The sequence below is a fragment of the Stigmatopora argus genome, chromosome 20 (assembly GCF_051989625.1).
Source record: "Stigmatopora argus isolate UIUO_Sarg chromosome 20, RoL_Sarg_1.0, whole genome shotgun sequence".
Taxonomy (NCBI): Eukaryota; Metazoa; Chordata; class Actinopteri; order Syngnathiformes; family Syngnathidae; genus Stigmatopora; species Stigmatopora argus.
Window position 1 is genome coordinate 4,444,593 of NC_135406.1, and position 18,346 is coordinate 4,462,938.

At 48.4% G+C, this 18,346-nt stretch overlaps 2 protein-coding genes and 1 long non-coding RNA gene across 6 annotated transcripts in view; 2 read left to right on the top strand and 1 right to left on the bottom strand.

Annotated features, from left to right (window-relative positions):
• Nucleotides 1–7,875, top strand: part of LOC144065312 (uncharacterized) — an 80,381-nt gene extending 72,506 nt beyond the window's left edge. For both annotated transcript variants that reach the window (XR_013297131.1, XR_013297130.1), the window contains exon 4: nucleotides 6,160–7,875. This is a non-coding gene — a long non-coding RNA (uncharacterized LOC144065312). The remainder of the gene's footprint in view (nucleotides 1–6,159) is intronic.
• The window catches only part of exoc6b (exocyst complex component 6B), a 26,616-nt gene extending 15,708 nt beyond the window's left edge, over nucleotides 1–10,908 (bottom strand). Inside the window, exons 1-18 of the mRNA XM_077588033.1 lie at nucleotides 10,694–10,908; nucleotides 9,269–9,434; nucleotides 9,142–9,189; nucleotides 8,986–9,076; nucleotides 8,870–8,915; nucleotides 7,259–7,463; nucleotides 6,152–6,295; nucleotides 5,441–5,509; nucleotides 4,397–4,480; nucleotides 4,217–4,263; nucleotides 4,018–4,138; nucleotides 3,882–3,953; nucleotides 3,696–3,793; nucleotides 2,961–3,066; nucleotides 2,777–2,886; nucleotides 507–618; nucleotides 294–428; nucleotides 40–228 (exon numbers count right to left, since the gene is read on the bottom strand). Of these exons, the coding sequence (XP_077444159.1) occupies nucleotides 40–228; nucleotides 294–428; nucleotides 507–618; nucleotides 2,777–2,886; nucleotides 2,961–3,066; nucleotides 3,696–3,793; nucleotides 3,882–3,953; nucleotides 4,018–4,138; nucleotides 4,217–4,263; nucleotides 4,397–4,480; nucleotides 5,441–5,509; nucleotides 6,152–6,295; nucleotides 7,259–7,463; nucleotides 8,870–8,915; nucleotides 8,986–9,076; nucleotides 9,142–9,189; nucleotides 9,269–9,434; nucleotides 10,694–10,782 (1,932 nt within the window). The 5' untranslated portion in view covers nucleotides 10,783–10,908. The remainder of the gene's footprint in view (nucleotides 1–39; nucleotides 229–293; nucleotides 429–506; nucleotides 619–2,776; nucleotides 2,887–2,960; nucleotides 3,067–3,695; nucleotides 3,794–3,881; nucleotides 3,954–4,017; nucleotides 4,139–4,216; nucleotides 4,264–4,396; nucleotides 4,481–5,440; nucleotides 5,510–6,151; nucleotides 6,296–7,258; nucleotides 7,464–8,869; nucleotides 8,916–8,985; nucleotides 9,077–9,141; nucleotides 9,190–9,268; nucleotides 9,435–10,693) is intronic.
• tkfc (triokinase/FMN cyclase) lies at nucleotides 8,782–18,209 on the top strand. 3 transcript variants are annotated; one of them, XM_077588038.1, is made up of 18 exons: nucleotides 8,782–8,922; nucleotides 11,120–11,186; nucleotides 12,658–12,847; nucleotides 12,906–13,010; nucleotides 13,083–13,270; nucleotides 13,344–13,422; nucleotides 13,488–13,577; nucleotides 13,638–13,672; nucleotides 14,219–14,303; nucleotides 14,373–14,462; nucleotides 14,533–14,649; nucleotides 15,692–15,811; nucleotides 15,886–16,023; nucleotides 16,087–16,193; nucleotides 16,273–16,379; nucleotides 17,709–17,742; nucleotides 17,810–17,902; nucleotides 17,979–18,209. In XM_077588038.1, exons 2-18 carry the CDS (start codon nucleotides 11,181–11,183, stop codon nucleotides 18,138–18,140), a joined length of 1,746 nt encoding a protein of 581 aa, XP_077444164.1. In that variant the 5' UTR covers nucleotides 8,782–8,922; nucleotides 11,120–11,180; the 3' UTR covers nucleotides 18,141–18,209. The 3 variants fall into 3 exon arrangements, with proteins under 3 accessions (XP_077444164.1, XP_077444163.1, XP_077444162.1); XM_077588037.1 differs by lacking the exon at nucleotides 8,782–8,922 and having other exon boundaries at nucleotides 11,025–11,186; XM_077588036.1 differs by lacking the exons at nucleotides 8,782–8,922; nucleotides 11,120–11,186 and adding an exon at nucleotides 11,187–11,253.
• The last annotated feature ends 137 nt before the right edge of the window (nucleotides 18,210–18,346 follow it).

Below are 18,346 nucleotides of genomic sequence, written 5' to 3' on the forward strand. Positions count from 1 at the left end.
GACCTAGAGTCGATATTTGCCAACTTGCGTTGTACTCACAGGCAAATTGGTGAAGACACTGAAGGTGCTTTTTAGGAAGGCCATCAGATCCAGCAGATAATCGCTAGGCGTCGGCGCCGTTCCGCCGGTCAGGCTCGCCATCCAATCGTAATCCGCCAGTTGCAGGAACTGATCGATTTTGGCGTTGAGCCCCGTGTAGATCTCCGCCTCGGCCGCGTGGCGGGCGTCCTGGCGAGAGAAGACGGCAGGTTTTTTACGGAAACCTCCGTCCCGAGTTTGGCGAGGGCGCTCACCTTAAACGTGGAGGTCCCGTACAGCTTGGTGGCGTTGGCCGTATCCGGTGGGACGTTAGTGATGTTGGAGATAAACTCTTCCAGAAAATGGCAGCTTTGCTCCAAGTGAGTAGTGTTGATGATCACTTGAACCAACTGGGCAGAGGATTTTTTTTTTTTACCAGACCTTGAAGTACTCAAGGATTGAAAAGTTCAAATAATTACACGCAGTACCTCAGCCAGCCCGACATTCTTCTTCTTAATAGCATAGTGCAAGCAGTGGCTGAGTGTTCGGGTCAGAAGCAGATTGGTGGATTTGCGGATCATGTCGTCAACCTCCGTGGAGCTAAGAAAGCAAAATCATTTGACGGTTTTTGGCCGTGTTCAGCATCCCAAAGAATTGATGATTCTGGGAAAGGCTTTCCAATTTTGCCCCAGATCGAAAAACCAGCCAGCACGTGTAGGTGCACCAGGGGTCTCACGTTTCCTGTTCCTGAGCTCTGAGGCCACTTCTCTGACACGCTCTTGGGTTTATTTGCTTTGAATGTCCGGCTGAAGAAAAACAGCTTTTGGAAGTCTGAGCCGAGCGGCTGTCTGGGCCAAAACTCGCGTCGGATCCCAATCAAAGCGAGACTTATTAGGCACGGGGAGAAGAAGAACCACGCGGACAACAGAGGCGTTTTGTTCTGCCAGTTCAATTCCAGAGGCCTGCGGCGAATAGAAGCATTCCGACTAATTCGTTCGATTGTCTTTGCCTGGAACTGAAAAACTTCTGCTCGCTCTGCACTTTTGCAGGAATTTTTTATCACCCCCCCCCCTCGCTTTGAATTGTTGGAATGTATTTAAGGATTCTTTTGGAAACGCTGCGAATTTGGTGTGTGTGTGGCGAGAGTGTCAAAAAGTCAACGTCCGCGAGTGAACTCCGCCAGCGCGTAAATATAGACGCACCGCAGAATTTTGATCGGATTTCATTGCCTTTTTTGCGCTGCCGTCGGCCGCAACAGATGTGCGAGGGGAACGTGGGGTGGGAGCTTGTTGCTGTCAGGCGGGGGTGTGTGTGGGGGGGGCAAGCACCACGGCATCCAGAGGCCAGAGGGCACGTAAGCAGCTACTTAAACGCTTGGTGTGCCTTCCTAAATGCCAGGGCCGGTCTGGAGTGGATTACGGGGCAGGGTGGGCGAGCCAATGTTGACAACACAACGGTAGCCGCATCCCAACGAGCCAAAAATGGACTCGTACACGCTTGTGAGGTCCTTTGTTTACTTTCTGCGGTGATGCAGCCATTCTGGTTGTGACATCACAACCAGAATTGCTGACAAAAGGTAGGCCTTGTTTTAAATGCAATAACGATGGGATGGTTTTGATTGATTTCATTAGGGACAGCACATATTAATTGACATTTTTATCTTCATGAAGATAAATATGTAAATACGGTATTTTCTCGCATATAAGCCTTATTTGTCGCTTTAAAAAAATCATGACTGCATCAAGGGTACGGCTTATATGCGCAGAAATTTGTGGCTGGACGTTTCGTCGAAAGACGTTTGGTCCCCGGACGTTTGGTCGACCGGACGTTTGGTCGGCCGGACGTTTGGTCGACCGGACATTTGGTCGGCCGGACGTTTGGTCGACCGGACGTTTGGTCGACCGGACGTTTGGTCGACCGGTCGTTTGGTCGCCAGGTTCGCTCGCTGTCAGATTATGACAGAGTTTACTGTTGATATTTAGATATTAGATATTTAGATATTAAACTCACTATTGATTATAATTTTGAGAGCTGGTTTCAACAGTAACAACCCGGCGACCAAACGTCCGGTCGACCAAACGTCCGGTCGACCAAACGTCCGGTCGACCAAACGTCTGGTCGACCAAACGTCCGGTCGACCAAACGTGTTTCGACGAAACGTCCGAGTACCGCACAAATTAGAGTTGAAATGCACCAAACTTGGAGGTGAAAATTGTGAATCGGGAGAGAAATGGTCAAATTTGACCATTTTAAGGCAATTTTAAGGGTATGGCTTATATGCGGAGGCGGCTTATATGCGAGTAAGTATGGTATGTAAGATTGTAGCTGAGGCTAATTTCCATCTTTAGTCCCGTGTGTAGGTTGAAGATAAACGATGACACATACTAGACGCACATATACACAAGTAGCACAGATTTAGACAGCGTTGTGATCGCAATTTTGTTCTTCCAATGCTTTAAGATGATTGGCCAAGAGGTTCACGTATGTTATTTGCCATTGAGTTCCAGGTATGTGCGGGTATTTGGCTGAATGATGCCCTATTTTTGACGAGAACTACAATCACCTCTAGAGCCAGCAGCTGTTTCTGTTTTGACAAGGCCACCATTTCAAGACTTTTTGAAAAGAGTGACATTGTCTCTCGCATTGTTTGATCGGGAGAGCGTTTTTTTTTTTTTATAAAGAGCAGCCCTGGGAGTCTCCACGGTGCAGGGAGAATTTTGATGAAGGCGAGAAAAGGGAGAAAGGGAGCAACGTGTACCTGAGATGCAGGTCTTCAGAGTACTTGAGACAAGCGTAGATGAACTCTTTGAGCTGGCAGTAGACTTTTGGCACAAACTCAGAGAAGGGAAGCTTCTTGGGGAAGGGAAGCTGCACAAAACAGCGCATTTTCATGTCAATTGGAACCTTGGATTCAACTTTCAAGCGCCTCCAGCGCCCTCTACCTTCTCCAGCTCGGGGTCTTGCAGGGGAAACTGGGACGTGTAGTGTCTGTACTCGTGCTCGTCGGACACCGGGATGGGACTGAAGTTGTCCTGGTCCAACACCTGCCTGCGGAGGATAGCGAGGGAAGTTAGCAATACGGTGTTTTTTTTTGCTGAGGACGGGAGAAGTCGGCGACAATCATCCCACAAAGAGGGGGGGGGTTCGCTCTAATGCCTGAGGTTTTCCTCCCCCCGGACCTCCCTCTTTCATCACCCCCTTTCTTGTTTGGCTCTCGAGACTTCGGACGTTCCAACGTTCCATGGAGAGGCCATGAACCGGAGAGTGCTCCCTCTCCAACAATGCAACACATTCCTGTGGCTTTCCCGTGTATGTGTGTGTATGTGTGTGTGCGCATGTGGTGGTGGGGGGGTACGTGAGGCATTTCAGCATGTTTGTTTGTGCGCTGCCTCTTAAAAGTCCCACTGGTGTTACTGCACAGACGGAGGAACAATGGCGTGCGGTGCCCTCACGCATATCTTGCGAGGGGCACTACCCATCCTGAACAGTAGAGAATGTCCCGGATGTCGCTTTAAAACACTTCCTGCCTCTGGATGGTCATTAAACTTCAAAAAAAAAACAGAAACGGAGGCATTTCCCACAAACTGCCGTGTGAGCGTGTGCCCTTTTGACCAATGGGGGGGGGGGGTTGAAGGTCAGGAACGGCGGAGGTCAGGAACACGGTCAGCTCTACAGACCTGAACGTGAGGTTCCATTTCTTGAGGAGGATCTCCCCGTACTGCTCCCTCATCTCCAGGAGCATGTCGAACAGCTGCGATACCGGGAAGCCGTACCCCTGAGGGTGAGGAACCCCGCGTACAGAGTGAAGCCTTGAACCGGTCGCACGGGATTCGAGTTTGACTCCTAAAAACAACGAACCGTACCTGGAGTGTGTCCGCAAAGAGGACAATGAGGTTCTTGAGATCCAGCACGAGGTCCGGGTCGTCGCAGTAGGACTGAAAACACAGAGGGACAATTAGCGTGGGGAAGTTCCTCGCCATGTTTTTCGAGAGGCCCTACAGAGTGCGTCCGCAAAGCCGCCACGATTTTGGACAGCGCCAGGTCCCAAAGCTCCTCCACGTAGGCTCTGTTGACCAAACCCTGCGTGGTGTGAAGTACGTGGTCCTCCACCACGAAAAACCTGAAGTGACCGTCACGCGGCGTAGGTCAGTTCTCTGGAAATTTGCCCCCGAGGTCGAAACTTACGAGGCCGGCTTACCCGACGATCTGGTTGAAGTATCGTCTGTAGCCTTCGAGTGTTTCGTGCTGCAACGGCAAAAGAATCGATCAAGCCACCGATCCGACCACGGTTCGGTTTTAGTTTAGTCTTTGGATCCACGTGAAGGGGTGTGAGGGTGCAGTTAGCGGTGCGTGGATTAAAAAACCAGTGAGTCTGTACCATGTTAGCGTGGGGCTGCAGTACAAGTCGGGCCTGTTTCCTCCGTTGCTTTCGGTAGTAGTTCTCAAACACATCGCGCAAACCCTGCAACACACATTACAGGTACACGTGTCTGTGTTGGGGGGGGGTGTCTGGTGAGACCTGGTTCATTAGTTAAAACACTGAAGATCCCGCGGACAACGCGTCTCTGGGAAAGTTGAGATAAAGTGCGCCTGCGGTTGAGATAGCGCAAGTGACAAAAACCTGCCGTCCGACATCAAACTAAAAGCAGGCAACCGCCAAAGCCACGCTAGTATCTCTTCCGTCCACGACGCGGCGCCTTATCGCGGCCCCCCGAACGGGAGCCCTATTTCTTGGGAGGGGCCACGCGGATATTACGAGCGAGCAGATAAAAAGGTCAAGTGGCGGGGGATGAGGGAAAGTAGTGTGCCCCGTCAGGAGAAGGTGCTGAAAGATTTAACCTTCTTCACCTCGGGGGTCTGAACGGGGGGGAGAGAAAAACAACAAGGCATTATTATCCCTAAGTGCTGTCAGGCTACCGTCAGCTACTAGCGCGGCGCTAACTCGCTCCGGCTAAACTTTGGTCGACCCCGATCCTCGCCGTTGTGTCACCCAGTTAACCTCCCGCTAACCCCGTTCTTCCCTCGGCTCCCTCCCGCCATCGCTCACTTTCTCCTTCCTGTCAAAGTTCATGCACTTCCTGTCCCCCTGCCAGAGAGCACGAGCACACACATACACAAGACGCACACAGGCTCGCACACACATACGGTGAGCAGAAACAGTCCCCGCGGTGGATGCGCTGGCCCGGCCACAACCCCTAAAACAGCCTCTAGGCGTAGGCTCAATATCGCGAGCTAACCCGGTCGCGGCCACCTGGTTGGAGCTCGGCCAGACTCGTCTTGAATTCTAAAGAAGCGGTTGGGTGGCGCTAGCGAAATGTCGGCACGTGGCGCGCAATCCTTTTGCCTCTCTTCTGCTGCCAAGTGGTTTCGATCCAGTTGGTCTGCATCTGATACGCAAACGGGGGAAGAACGATGAGCTCACCAGCACGGCGTAGATGTGCAGGCAGCGGTACACCGGCGAGAAGTCCACCAAGTCCTGGGCGCCGCTCACCTGCACGGAAACAAAAGCAGGTTTTCGGGACGAGCCGGGTGTCGGTTGACGGTAATTGCGGTAGGCCGGCAAAAAAAAGGGGGGAAGAACCGGTCAAGAAACAAAACAAAACAAGCCCTGCAGAGGAAAGGAGGGGTACAAAGAGAGCCGAGGAACATAGGAAGAAGAGACTCGAGGGGACAGCCGTGAATGACGGGAAGGGGAAGACGTGCCAGGGGCAGAGACGGCGGCGTAAGGTTGGCATCGGTGCCGACGCGGCTGTAACCCCGGCGACCGCGGGGTCAAGTCTTTGTGGGAGCCGGGGCTTCGAGCAAGTTTTACAGGACGTAAATAAGGCAAAAGGGACAACAGGGACCTGCGAAGAGAATGGCAGCACCCGGGTGACAAGTTCAGCCGCATTGTGCTCGGCCTTCCTTAAACGCGAACACGTCGGCGGCATAAAAGGGTTCGGGTCCCGCCAGGAGCGACTTGAGGAGTTCATTGTCCTGCCGCTTTGGCAATAGTGGCACAAGTTGGGAGTAAACATCCTCGTTAATTCCCACATTCCCATTAAATGCTGCACTATTTGTTTCTGCTTTTCACTTCAACACACGTTTTCAAATGTAAACAACCTGCTCCGTTTGTGTGTGTTGCAATTCTTACTTGTTCAGGCTCTTCTTCGTCCCCCATGTCCAGAACGCCGGGGTTCAGTTCCAGCTCGCCGTTGCTCCGTGCGACCCCGCCGTGGGCCGGCGCCCCGGGGACCCCCGAGGACACGGAGATGTCCAGGGAGCGCCGCAGCTGCGCCTGAAAGCCACAAACCAACCGTCGCCAACGTCAGCTGACCGGCCTCATTTCCGCTGTCCCAGGCGACGGTTCGCAATGGAACCGATCGAGTCGGTCGGAAACGGGAAAACTCGGGGGTTGCCGCTATATTTTCTCTCTGATGGCGCTCCGCGCCGACCCAGCGGGTACCCGCTGCCACGCGCCCTCGCATCTGTGTGTTCAGTAACTAAATACAGGTAATCAATCTTCTTCCACTTCACAGACCCAACAATCTGTTTCCCATTAGCGTCCGCGAGCGCGTGCACGCGTTTCGGACTACCGAACACTCAAGTCGGAGCTGCTCCCGTCTCCAAGTAAATATGTCAAGACGTGGAAAGATGAGGACATGGAAAAGACTGAGATGAAGACGTTCAGAGTCGGACCAGACTGAACAAAACGCGCGTACGTTTTGAGAGTCCAGCCGGCGGCAGCGGCGTAATCGAAGGTGTCGCATTTATTTTCACACTCGACACCGGAAAGGTTGGATTTCCGAGTGCTAACATGTGGATGGCGTATTTCGATAGCAAAGACGGTCTTATCCCGCTGGGTCGTGGTTACGCGCTGGCTCGGGGCGCCAATTGAGGCCTCGGATTGGAGGAGATGGAAGTGACTTGAGAGTTGGAAACCAAGACTTGGACTCAGCAGGACATGTTCAGAAACGCTCCGCCGTCCACACGTGACGACTAGCGATCTCCGACACGACTTGGCCTTCTCCAGCTTGGAGACTCATCGGTCTGTCGGCGAGCGTTCCTTGCCCCGCCCCCCTCATCCCGCCCTTTCCACTGAACGACATTCCCGGAATAAACAAGAGGCCTCACTTTTGAGCCTCCTTGGCCTCGGAAACCAAACCGAAACAATGAGCGACGTGCCGAAACTTCGGCATACGCGTGGAGACCGCATCGTTACAGATTTAAAACGCCACCCGTGACCCCGGACCCCACATACCTGTCTGATAGCCGTCTCTCCGATTTTATCCGAGTGTTTTCGGATGCTTTCCAGGAAGTCCTTAAGCTGGGTCATGGCCGTGTCACGGATCTGCGTTCGCAGTTTGGGCAGGTTTTCCGCCATGATGGCGCAGAACCGGTACTGGCCCGCCCTGGGAAGGCACGTCTGCTCCAGCTGTTCCGAGGTGCGCAGGGCCGGGTAGTACCTAACGCACACGTGCATTTCTCCACTTACTCTCGGATGGGGGATTAGGGGGGGACTGTTAGCGCAATAACAGAACAAACACACAAATTTGTGCATGTGTCAATTTTGGCTGACCTCTCTCTGCTCTGTGCTCTCAGATGAGACAAAAAAGCACATAAACAAAGCATTCATTTATGAGCAAGAAGACTCCTCGTCAGGTCAGGGCCAGGCCATTTGGAAGCAATTCCCTGTGCTTTGGCGCCACCGCTTGGGTGACTGCTGAACTACAACTTTTTTTTTAAAGAATTGCCATGTAGTTAAAACAACTATACCTAATTAAAATAGGATTTCGACTCCGAATTGCTAACACATCACTAACATTGCTGGTGTACTCGCTCTACCCTGTCGCACCCTTATCTAACCTATCTTCCCTTTTCCTGATTGGTTGTATCCCCTCGCCATAAAATTCCCAACAGTGACCCAAAGCGTATTCAATAAACAAATGCAATGATGTCACAGTGCGAATTGTCATTATAGTACAGTCATACCACTACTTTTGTAACTTGAAAATTTTGTAAGTAGAAGTGTACTTTCTATGTAAATTCTCTCATTCGTTCCAGTTTTTACACAACTACCAAACTAAACCCTTTAAAAGTATCCCAATTTTGCATGAAAAATGAAGAAACACAAAAATGAGAGAAAATTAAAAGGACATGATTTAGGAATGTCTCAAAATAAATAAAGCATAGGAAATATGCCCTACGCCGCTGAAATAGTTCCCTCTGCGGCAGTTATACTGGGAGATGTAATACCTGTGTTTGTCTGCTAGGTGGCAGCAAGAGTTCCTTCTCTCAGGGCCGAAAGCTGTCCACTTTGTAGTACATTTTAGACTTTTACGTGTGCCCTATGTGTGTGTTTGTGTGAAAAGATGTGCCGCGTTGCATTTGTATGGTTTTTAATCGCTTAATAAGGGGAATTGCAATCATTAATAAGTGGATTTAGCCGAAGTGGACAGGTATGTAAGGGAGAATCTTGAAACATGGATAGTGGTTGTTGTGAGATAGCCAATTGAATTGAATTGAATGCTTTTATTGTCATGATATGTGATAGATGAAGTGAAAGCCCAGTAGAGGGTAGCGATGTTCTAAAGTGAGAATCAATGCATGCGCAACAATATTTTCAAATTAAAATAACGGATAAGGAAATGCATTTAATAATCTTTTTCGTATCTGGAGTCACTCATTTGCATATTAAAAATTTGTAACCTGGAAATTTCATACCTTGAGGCATTCGTAAGTAGAGGTATGACTGTACATATAAACATGTTCTAATTGTTTGGTGTGTATGAGCTTCATTCCGGTCGTGTGGCGCCACCTGCTGCTCTGATGTGTACTGACAGCCTTTGCATCTGATGCTATGTCGTCATACCTTTTGGCTTCCATTTGCTCCTGGAGGCGTCTGTACATCTCCAAGACTGGGACGTAAAAAAAAAGTTTGTGTTAGGACCCGATGGTTTGGGGTGTCGGTGTTAAGGTGGTCTTTACCTGGAAGGCAGTGAGTGAGTTTGTCCATGGTGGTCGCAATGTTCCTCTGTTGGACTCGACACTGTCTCAGCTCCTCCATGGAGCTCATGAGCTGTGGAAGGACAAGTTGTGAGGCGGAATGATGTGGACATTGATCGTGATGGGGGAGGGACTTGCCTCTTTGCCTTCGCCCTGGATGGAACGGTTGGTTTCCGTCACCTGGCTCTGCAAAATGGTGAAAGGAACGTGAGGAAGATGTTTCACTTGGTGCCCCCCCGGTTGTCCCCACCCGCTAACCGCTAACCTTGAGCTTCTGCGCCTCGCCGCGGACTTTCAACAGCTCAGTGATGGAGTCGACGAAGCCCTGGAAATGGTGGTTGCACATCTTCTCGATCTCACGGTCATGGTTCCTAATCCGAATGTCCAGCTTGGCCATGAACAGACCGTGTTCCTGGCCATCGTACACCGACCTGGAAAACGAGAGCGGGGCGGAAAGTTACCGTGATTTCCTGAACGCGTTGTGGAGAAACAGGAAGTAACACCCGGGCTCGTGTTCCCATTTTGAGCAACAAAGGATGCATTTCTTCCTGTGTTTTTTCCCGTCCACACCTGCGTGTGGCGTGAATTCCCCACCCTGTTGTTGACCGGGAAGTGACCGACTTGATGAGATGAAGTGCTTTTTTTAGATGTCTGGACGCCATTAAGATGGGTCCGCCTCGATTGTTTCGAAACTTAAAGCCGACTCCCAAACACGTCAGAGGAATGTCGCGGCTTGTTTCATCTTGCACGAAGACCTCCACTAGGTGTGGAACGGATACCGCATAGAAAAATAACATGTCGATATAGTTATTGACCTACCCAAGATGGCCACCGTAAAGAAAGCAATGCTTGTCAGTTATAACCAATGTTCCCTCTAATTTTTTGTTTGTCTGGGCAGAAAGACAACCTCCCTGAGCACACGGTGTGAGCAACATCGTCATTGCTCGCTATGGGCACACACCAGTATCACACCTGCCATAAGCAGGTGTATGTCTACTACACATAAATGATTTGATAATAATAAAATGTAATGATTAATATCTATGAATGGGCGGCCCGGCGGCTGAGTGGTTTGTACGTCGGCCTCACAGCTTAAAAAAAATGAATTGGGATTTTATTTTGTGCGCTCCATATGATTTACTGTGCGCTCCATATGATTTACTGTGCGCAGAGAAGACGAGAGTAACGCGCATCTTAGAGGGAACATTGGTTATAACCATAAATTAATCAAGGAACCATTGTGACGCTTTTGATTGGACGCTCATTTAATTTAACCTATTCGTTTTGATTGGGGGGCGTGGCATCATGACCAACTTCTCCCAATCAAAACGAATTGGACATCCTTCGCCGTCAATGGCAGTGATACATGAACACAGACTATATTTTGATTGCACAATGTAACTAAAACAATCACAATAGCCTGTGCCAATCTGACGAAATGGCACTTGCCTACCGCACAAATCAGTACCAATCCGGGTGTTGTGGGTTCGAATCCCTGTCGGTGTCAAAACCGCACGCAATCAGGATTAGCTAAATTAATCCTGATCTGGCTAAAATAGCCTGGAATTATATTTTAGAACACAATAATCACGATAGCGCTCCCAATTTTGTAGAAACTCCATCAGCTAATTCGTGTTTGCTAACCGTCCGATAATGGACGCAGGCGCTTTCAAAGTTTTGGGCGACCTACCGAAGCGTCGGCCCTATACAGTTGGTGTCCGTGCTCTCGATTTCGCGGAGAATTCGCTCGTGCTCGGCGGCTGTCTCCACACTCGCCATGGCGCATATTGATCCGGAACGAGTCCGAGATAAATTGAGCCGATCTGGGTTTGAGAAGACGGGCTAAAACCTCTCACATCAGTGCGTCATATCGCCTCGCCGGGGTTGCTTCGGTCTAAATTTCCGGCCAGCCTGGGTGAGCGGAGTTAACCATATTTGTCGTCACTGGAATACCGGAAATCCATACGCGGTGTGCACCGTGATATAAATCGAGCACACCCACAAAATAGTATGTTTATGTTTGTGTTTGTGTACGTTTCAAACAAAAGGCACAACAAAGCCTTTCTTCTTGTTAGAGTTAAACAATGCCGAGACTGTGCTTTTGTTTTGAAGGGAGGACATCCGGCCGGTATTGTGTGACGTCACGGTGAAAAGGCATTCCAAATTGACAGCTTGTCATGGAGGTAAGGACCGTGTGAAGTAGCAGATCAACGTTTAGCAGTGTTTAACTTGTAAATGCAACCTTTGCAGGTAGTTTGGCTTGTCTGCTAAGATTACTAGTACATGCAAAAATACTTTTTTTCCAGTTAGAGTTGGACCAAAGTCCGAAAGACATGAGCGTGCCCTTTCGCAATATTGACTGATGGAGCAAAGATGGCTAACAGAAATTGTTTGTTGCGGGCAGAAACTCTCCATAATAATTGTATTAATGTGCTGGTGCTTTAGAGGCGGAAAAAAAGACTGCAGATGTTGTAAATTAGATTTGTTTTCATTTATTTTTACGTGCGGGTAACCACAGTAATCCCTCGATTATCGTGGATTCACTTATCGCGCATTCACTACTTCACGATTTTTTTCTGCTATTATTTTTTTGTATAAAAAGTGTATAAAAATGTGAAAATGAAAATGAAACTCGTAAGTGGAAGCCACTATTGCTACTAGGACTCAGCAAATAGGGGTGACCTGATTTTTCGATTACCGTATTTTCACGACTATAAGGCGCACATAAAAGTCTTAAATTTTCTCCAAAATAGACAGGGCGCCTTATAATCCAGTGCGCTTTATATATGGACCAATACTAAAATTGTTATCACGATAAAATAAAATGAATCAGTTGATAGGGTACACCGACTCTACTATTTTCCCGTAGACAAAGTACTGCGCAGTGACTGCTGGGATATGTAGTAGTTCTTTTGTCAATACACCCAATGGACTATGGCCTGTATACATCGACATCAATACAGTTTGTTAAAGCATGGAAAGCACTGTTGTAAAAGTTAGCTAGCTACCAGCTAGCTACTATTTACGAATGGATTGTGGCCTGTATACATCGACATCAATACATCTTGACAAAGCATGGAAAGCACCATTGGAAAAGTTACGCTAGCTACCAGCTAGCTACTATTTGTGAATGGATTGTGGCCTGTATACATCGACATCAATACAGCTTGACAAAGCATGGAAAGCACCATTGGAAAAGTTACGCTAGCTACTAGCTAGCTACTATTTGCGAATGGATTGTGGCCGCCTGGACGAACGTATAAAAAATCAGCATTTTCGATAACTCATTTGGACAATTGTTCAATTCGGACACAGAAAATGAGGACTTTGATGGATTTGTGGGTGATGATGACGTGAGTACATTGTAAAATGACTAAATAAAGTACAACCAAACTCAGTTTTGCTTCTGTTGCCTTTTTTAAAACGTGTTTTTAGCGTCTGGGTGTAGCGCGTATGTTTAAGCTGGTGAATGTTTTGCCATGCCTGGCTGCGTCTATAAAAACGGTGCGTCCTTTGTGTGTGTAAAATACAGAAATAGCACTCGTTATTGACACTGCGGCTAAAAATACGATGCGCCGTATAGTCGTGAAAATACGGTATCACGAAAGTCAAACTACATTCAAATTTTTATGATGATTCATTTTTTTTGTCCAGCCCCAAAAGAAACTGATCAATTCCGTGGAAGACTGCGTTGACGAGGCTCTTTGCGGCCTGGTCAGGGCCTCCGGCCGCCTATCTCTTCTGAAGGGTCACCGGGTCGTGCTGCGATCAGACCTGGACCAACTGAGAGGCAAAGTGGCACTGGTTTCAGGGGGCGGCTCGGGTCACGAACCCGCACACGGAGGTACGATCGACGGCGGAGAAAAGGCTAGCACGGCGTCTTCTGAAAACATCGCGTGCAGGTTACGTCGGCGCCGGGATGCTGTCGGCGGCCGTGGCTGGGGCCGTCTTTGCGTCTCCGCCTCCTGCTAGCATCCTAGCTGCCATTCTTTGCCTGCACAATGCAGGTAAGCTTCTCATTTGTCTTCACATTCATACCAAAACGTCTCAATTATGACTATGCCCCTCCCCCCACCCAGGAGCTTCTGGAGTCCTCCTTATTGTGAAGAACTACACCGGAGACCGCCTCAACTTTGGACTAGCCGCAGAGCAGGCGCGCAACTGCGGCGTGGATGTCGACATGGTGGTCGTGGCTGACGATTGCGCTTTCACCTGCCCGAGTAAAGCCGGGAGGAGGGGCTTGTGTGGCACGGTTTTAATCCACAAGGTGGGAAAAGATAAACAACGACAAAGTCTACCGTGACCAAAAATTGCATGATGGAAGGACACTCCTCCTTTAGTTGGCAGGGGCCTTAGCAGACCAAGCCTGCCCATTGGTGGAGATCGTCAACAGAGTGACGGACGTTTTACAGGGAATAGGTGAGGGTTTTTCGCCAAAATGTGCCTCCGCGTTTGGCATCGGGAAACCGTGAATTGTGTTCCAGGTACGCTGGGTGTCAGCCTGTCTCCTTGCAGCGTTCCTGGCTGTCGGCCATCTTTTCAGCTTTCTCCTGGAGACATGGAACTTGGCCTGGGTGAGCATGAAGACAAATATACAGTGAACCTCACGGATTGAGAATTTACTCCTCTTGCAGGAATTCATGGAGAACCTGGGGTGAAAAGATCTAAGGTCAGTCGAAGGGGGGAAAATATGCTATACAGTCGTACCTCTACTTACGAAATGAATTGGTTCCATTAATTTGTTCGTAACTTCAATATTTCGTAAGTAGAGCAGTACTTTATATGTAAATTCCGTAATTCGGTCCGCGGTCCTCAAAAAACTAGCATCTCATCCCTTTAAAAATGACCAGTGTCCCAATTTTCTATGAAAGCTGCAAAAAAACTGACCAAAATGAAACTAAATTATTTAAAAAATAATGTATTAATGAATGACAAGCATGTTAAAATGTGTTCTATTCCTGCAGTAGTACAGTACAGTAAGGAAGAAGCTAACATTAGCACACGAACACAAGCACAGATCTATAAACAACTTCAAATGATGAATTCAAATCAAATAACGGATACAAAATTTCGTACCTAGAGGCATTCGTAAGTAGAGGTACGACTGTAATACTATGTATGGTCAAATCCGCCCAATGGGCGGAGTCAAAGCCATGAATTATTGCCCTCCCGTCAAGTTGAGGCTCGTGTAGATTCTCTTTTGTTTACAACTTAGGTAGCTTCCGCAGATGAGGTGGTGTCAACCATGATCGATCACATGACTACCTCAGAGAGTCAGTCTCGCTTAGACCTGAACAAAGGTAATCCGGTACCCTCTACTTAACCTCCTCGCATTCGTGATTGGTCAACCGCCGCCCTCTCTGACACAGGCGACGTGGTGGTGGTATGCGTGAACAATCTGGGCGCTCTGTCACGTCTGGAGATGGCCGTGGTGACCCGGTCCGCTATCGTCTGCCTGGGTGTTGACGCGTTCCAGTAATAATGAACAAAACATCCCATATTGCTCATCCCCCCCGTTTTTACCAATAGAAAATCGGGGAATGCTGGTGGCCCGGGTGATGTCCGGGTCCTTCATGACATCACTAGAGATGGCTGGGATGTCGCTGACCTTGATGAAGGCCAGTCCAGATATACTTCAACTCTTTGGTAAGGCGTATTTTATGGGAATTTTAGCAATAACGTCGAAATGTTCTGTCTAATGTCTCTCCAACTCACCAAATCGCAATTAAACAACAACGGTACTCGGACGATTTGCCTAAAGACGTTTCGCCGATGGACGTTTCGCCAAAACGGGATTCGCGCGCGCGCCCCGCCCCCGGATCGTGTGTGTACATGTTTTTCAACCTCGGCCCGCGGGCCATATACGGCCCGTTACAGATAACATTCATTTAGGAAGAACAAGGGCATGTACTGCCCCCGCTGGACATATTTCTAAATACAAATACGTACTACAATGTGCTGCCAATTTTTTATATTTTTTATTTTATCCTTGCATTTAAAGTAGTAGCCATTTGGAGATCATTCAGAACAGTACGTGACAGAAGAAATAGAGAAAATAAAGTAGTAGTAACAGTAAGTACTACTGTAATGAAATTGTAAATCCAGAAATCCTATTCCAGAAAATTTACACCAGCATAGAATACGTTGAGATTAATATTTGAATTAAGGTTCTCAGCAAATCATTTTGAATATATATTCCCTAAAATAATGGGAAATTATTTAAAAGTAAACTAGAAGTAAAAGTGTGTTCCATGGCATTTTCAGGTATTGTTCTCTAAGCCCTCTAGTCTGTCCAAGGCACTTAGAATTTCACATAAGTCTTCTAGTGTTGTTTTTTCTCAGTGTCAGACATCAATCCCCAGCTTTGATTAATTACATTGCGTGTCCAAATGGCTACTACTTTAAACGCAAGGATAAAATAAAAAATATTTTAAAAAATGGCAGCACATTGTAGTACGTACTTGTATTTAGAAATGTGTCCAGCGGGGGGCAGGAGATGCCCTTGTTATTCCTAAATGAATGTTATCTGTAACGGGCCGTATATGGCCCGCGGGCCGAGGTTGAAAAACATGTACACACACGATCCGGGGGCGGGGCGAGCGCGCGAATCCCGTTTCGGCGAAACGTCCGTTCGGCGAACTGTCCAGTCACGAACGACAACACGTACTGTATTACTTGGATCCCCCAGATGCCAAGACCGGCGCCCCCGCCTGGCCCAACCTCAACGGCGTATATGCTAGTGGGCGCAACTACATCACGGAGCCCACCACGGTGCCCGTAAAGGTTCCTGAAGGCACGCCGGTCGAAGGTTGACATCCCAGACGTCACGCACAAACCACGGGGAAACTTTAGGAAAACTATTGGACTCCCTTTTGCCGCTAGGACCGTACAGTCCTGCGATGCGGAAGGTTCTGGAGCGGGTGTGTTCCACGCTGATGGACTGCAAGGAGGAGCTCAACGCATTGGACCGCGCTTCCGGGGATGGCGACTGTGGCAGTACTCACGCGCAGGCCGCCAAAGGTGAACCTCCAAGTTCCAGTTCGGAGAACCAGAGCGACATATTGATCAAAACATGCATGTCAGCCATTCAGGTGTGGCTCCAGAGTCACCTGGTCCCCGGTTGCCCCGGGCAACTGTTGTCTACCCTTGCTACATTGGTGCAGGAGAAGATGGGCGGTTCCTCAGGAGCAGTCAGTATTCCACCTTCTCCAAAAAGAACCAATTTTGATTTCTTTTTGCATTCCAAAACAATGACCTTTTGCTTCTCAGTTGTACAGTTTGTTCCTCACGGCGGCAAGCCGTCACCTGACCGAGGGACCGAGCCACCCCGCAGCCTGGGCCGGTGCAATGCATGCTGGGATGCAGGCTATGAGAAGGTGGGTCTCATTGACAAAATGGATTTCATGTCTACAGTGGTACCTCGACATACGATCGTAATCCGTTCCGAGACTGAGATCGTATGTCGAGCTTTTCATAACTCGAGGGAACGTTTCCCATTGAAATGAGTTAAAAAACAAATTAATTCGTTCCAACCCTCTGAAAAAACACCAAAAACAGGATATTGGATTGGAAAAAATGTTTTATTTCTTCTAATTCGCCATCTACAAACAAAGTAACACATAACTCGTGGTTTAATAGTAATAAAATGTGTTTAATAGAAGTAAAATTAGACGCATTTCACGGAGGGTAGAGACAGCGGCATACACGGAGGCAGGGTGTTCGGGGGGACTTCATCCACGGCAACGCACTCGTAACCGAACAAACAAATTTAAATTAACTTGGATTAATATATACAGACACTCAAACATACGTTTAATGTAACTTTACACAAAACTGAATTCTAATTTTGTTGTAATCTTTTGTTACCTTCGGTTTCCGGGTTGGCGGTTTGCCACGCCTCCATCCTCACGTTCGCTATCGATGGGCTGTTTGTTGTTGTACTACGTATTCCCTTCAAAATATTCCGAAAATGATGCACACAAATGTCCTCACAATAGGATAACCTACGACCACTTGCCAACGAGAAATAGTCTTGTAGTACATATTAGCGATCGCTCCGCTGCTCATAAGAACATCAGGGGCAGTGGCTCGCAACTCCCTCTTTGTAATATCTCTGGTCGCAACCGCTTTGAACGGCACCTATGAGAGAGTTGCGACCAGAGATATTACAAAGAGGGAGTTGTGAGCCAGTGCGCCCGATGTTCTTATGAGCAGCGAACAACAAGTAATATAATACTCGTATTAGATAATAATAACAGGAAATGCAACAGCTGAGCTTACCCACGTACTGATTGTGGGTAATGAAGTTTTATTCTGAGAAAGGGTGCCATTGGCTATCGACGTTGTCTGCACGAGTATACTTCATTACCCAGAAAGCCCTCTTTCTGTGCGTTGTGCGTTTCCTGGTCGAAACCCGTCTGAATAAATCGTTCAGCGCTCGTAGATATTGTTATACACGAAAGAGATGCTGCAAAAAAAGACAGTGCGCTACAGTGATAAACAGCCTCTCATGTCATGGCCACCTGGCTTGGTCGCATCTCGAAATTTTGACCGTATCGCGGGCGAATTATATGATCGAAATTTTCGTCGTACCACGAGCATGTCGTACCACGAGGTACCACTGTATTGGCAGTCAATGAGAATCTTATCGTTGCTTATTCAACTCTTATTTTGACTCTAAACGGGATCTGTTTTGTAACCAACAGATACGGGGGTGCAGATCTGGGCGATAGAACCATGGTGAGTCGCTTCCAATTTTTCTAAACAGCAAATCAGACACTATTTTTTCGTTCCGAACTCTCCACAGTTAGACGCTCTCTATCCCGCCGTTGACGAGCTGACGAAACTGAACGCCACGCCCCCTGGCGGAGAGATCGCCGTGCTAAAAGCTGCCGCGCAAGTGCGACGAAACCCCCTCGACCTGTTTGTTTGTTAGTTAGCATTCGCGCGACCCCACCACTTCTGTCCGTGTCCAGAGAGCCGCTTCGGGTGCCGAATCCACCCGCGACCTGACGGCGAAGGCCGGCCGAGCTAGCTACATCGCCAGCGAGCGCCTCACCCTGCCTGACCCCGGGGCCAAGGCCGTGGCGGCCATTTTAAGCGCCGTCTTGGAGGCTCTCGAAGAGCAACAGGGGTAGAAAAACACCCCAACGTCTGTCTGTTCCACAAGAAATAAAGTGTCAATGGACGAAATTACTTTCCGCAAACAGCGTAAACACTTCATGGGTGGTTTCCTGTTTAAAAAAAAAAATAGTTCTGTTCCTAAGACCTAAAAGAACCGTTTTTGCAAAGGTTCCCCGCAATAGAAAGAGCAGCAGTACATGTTTTGGTCAAATGTTTCCTG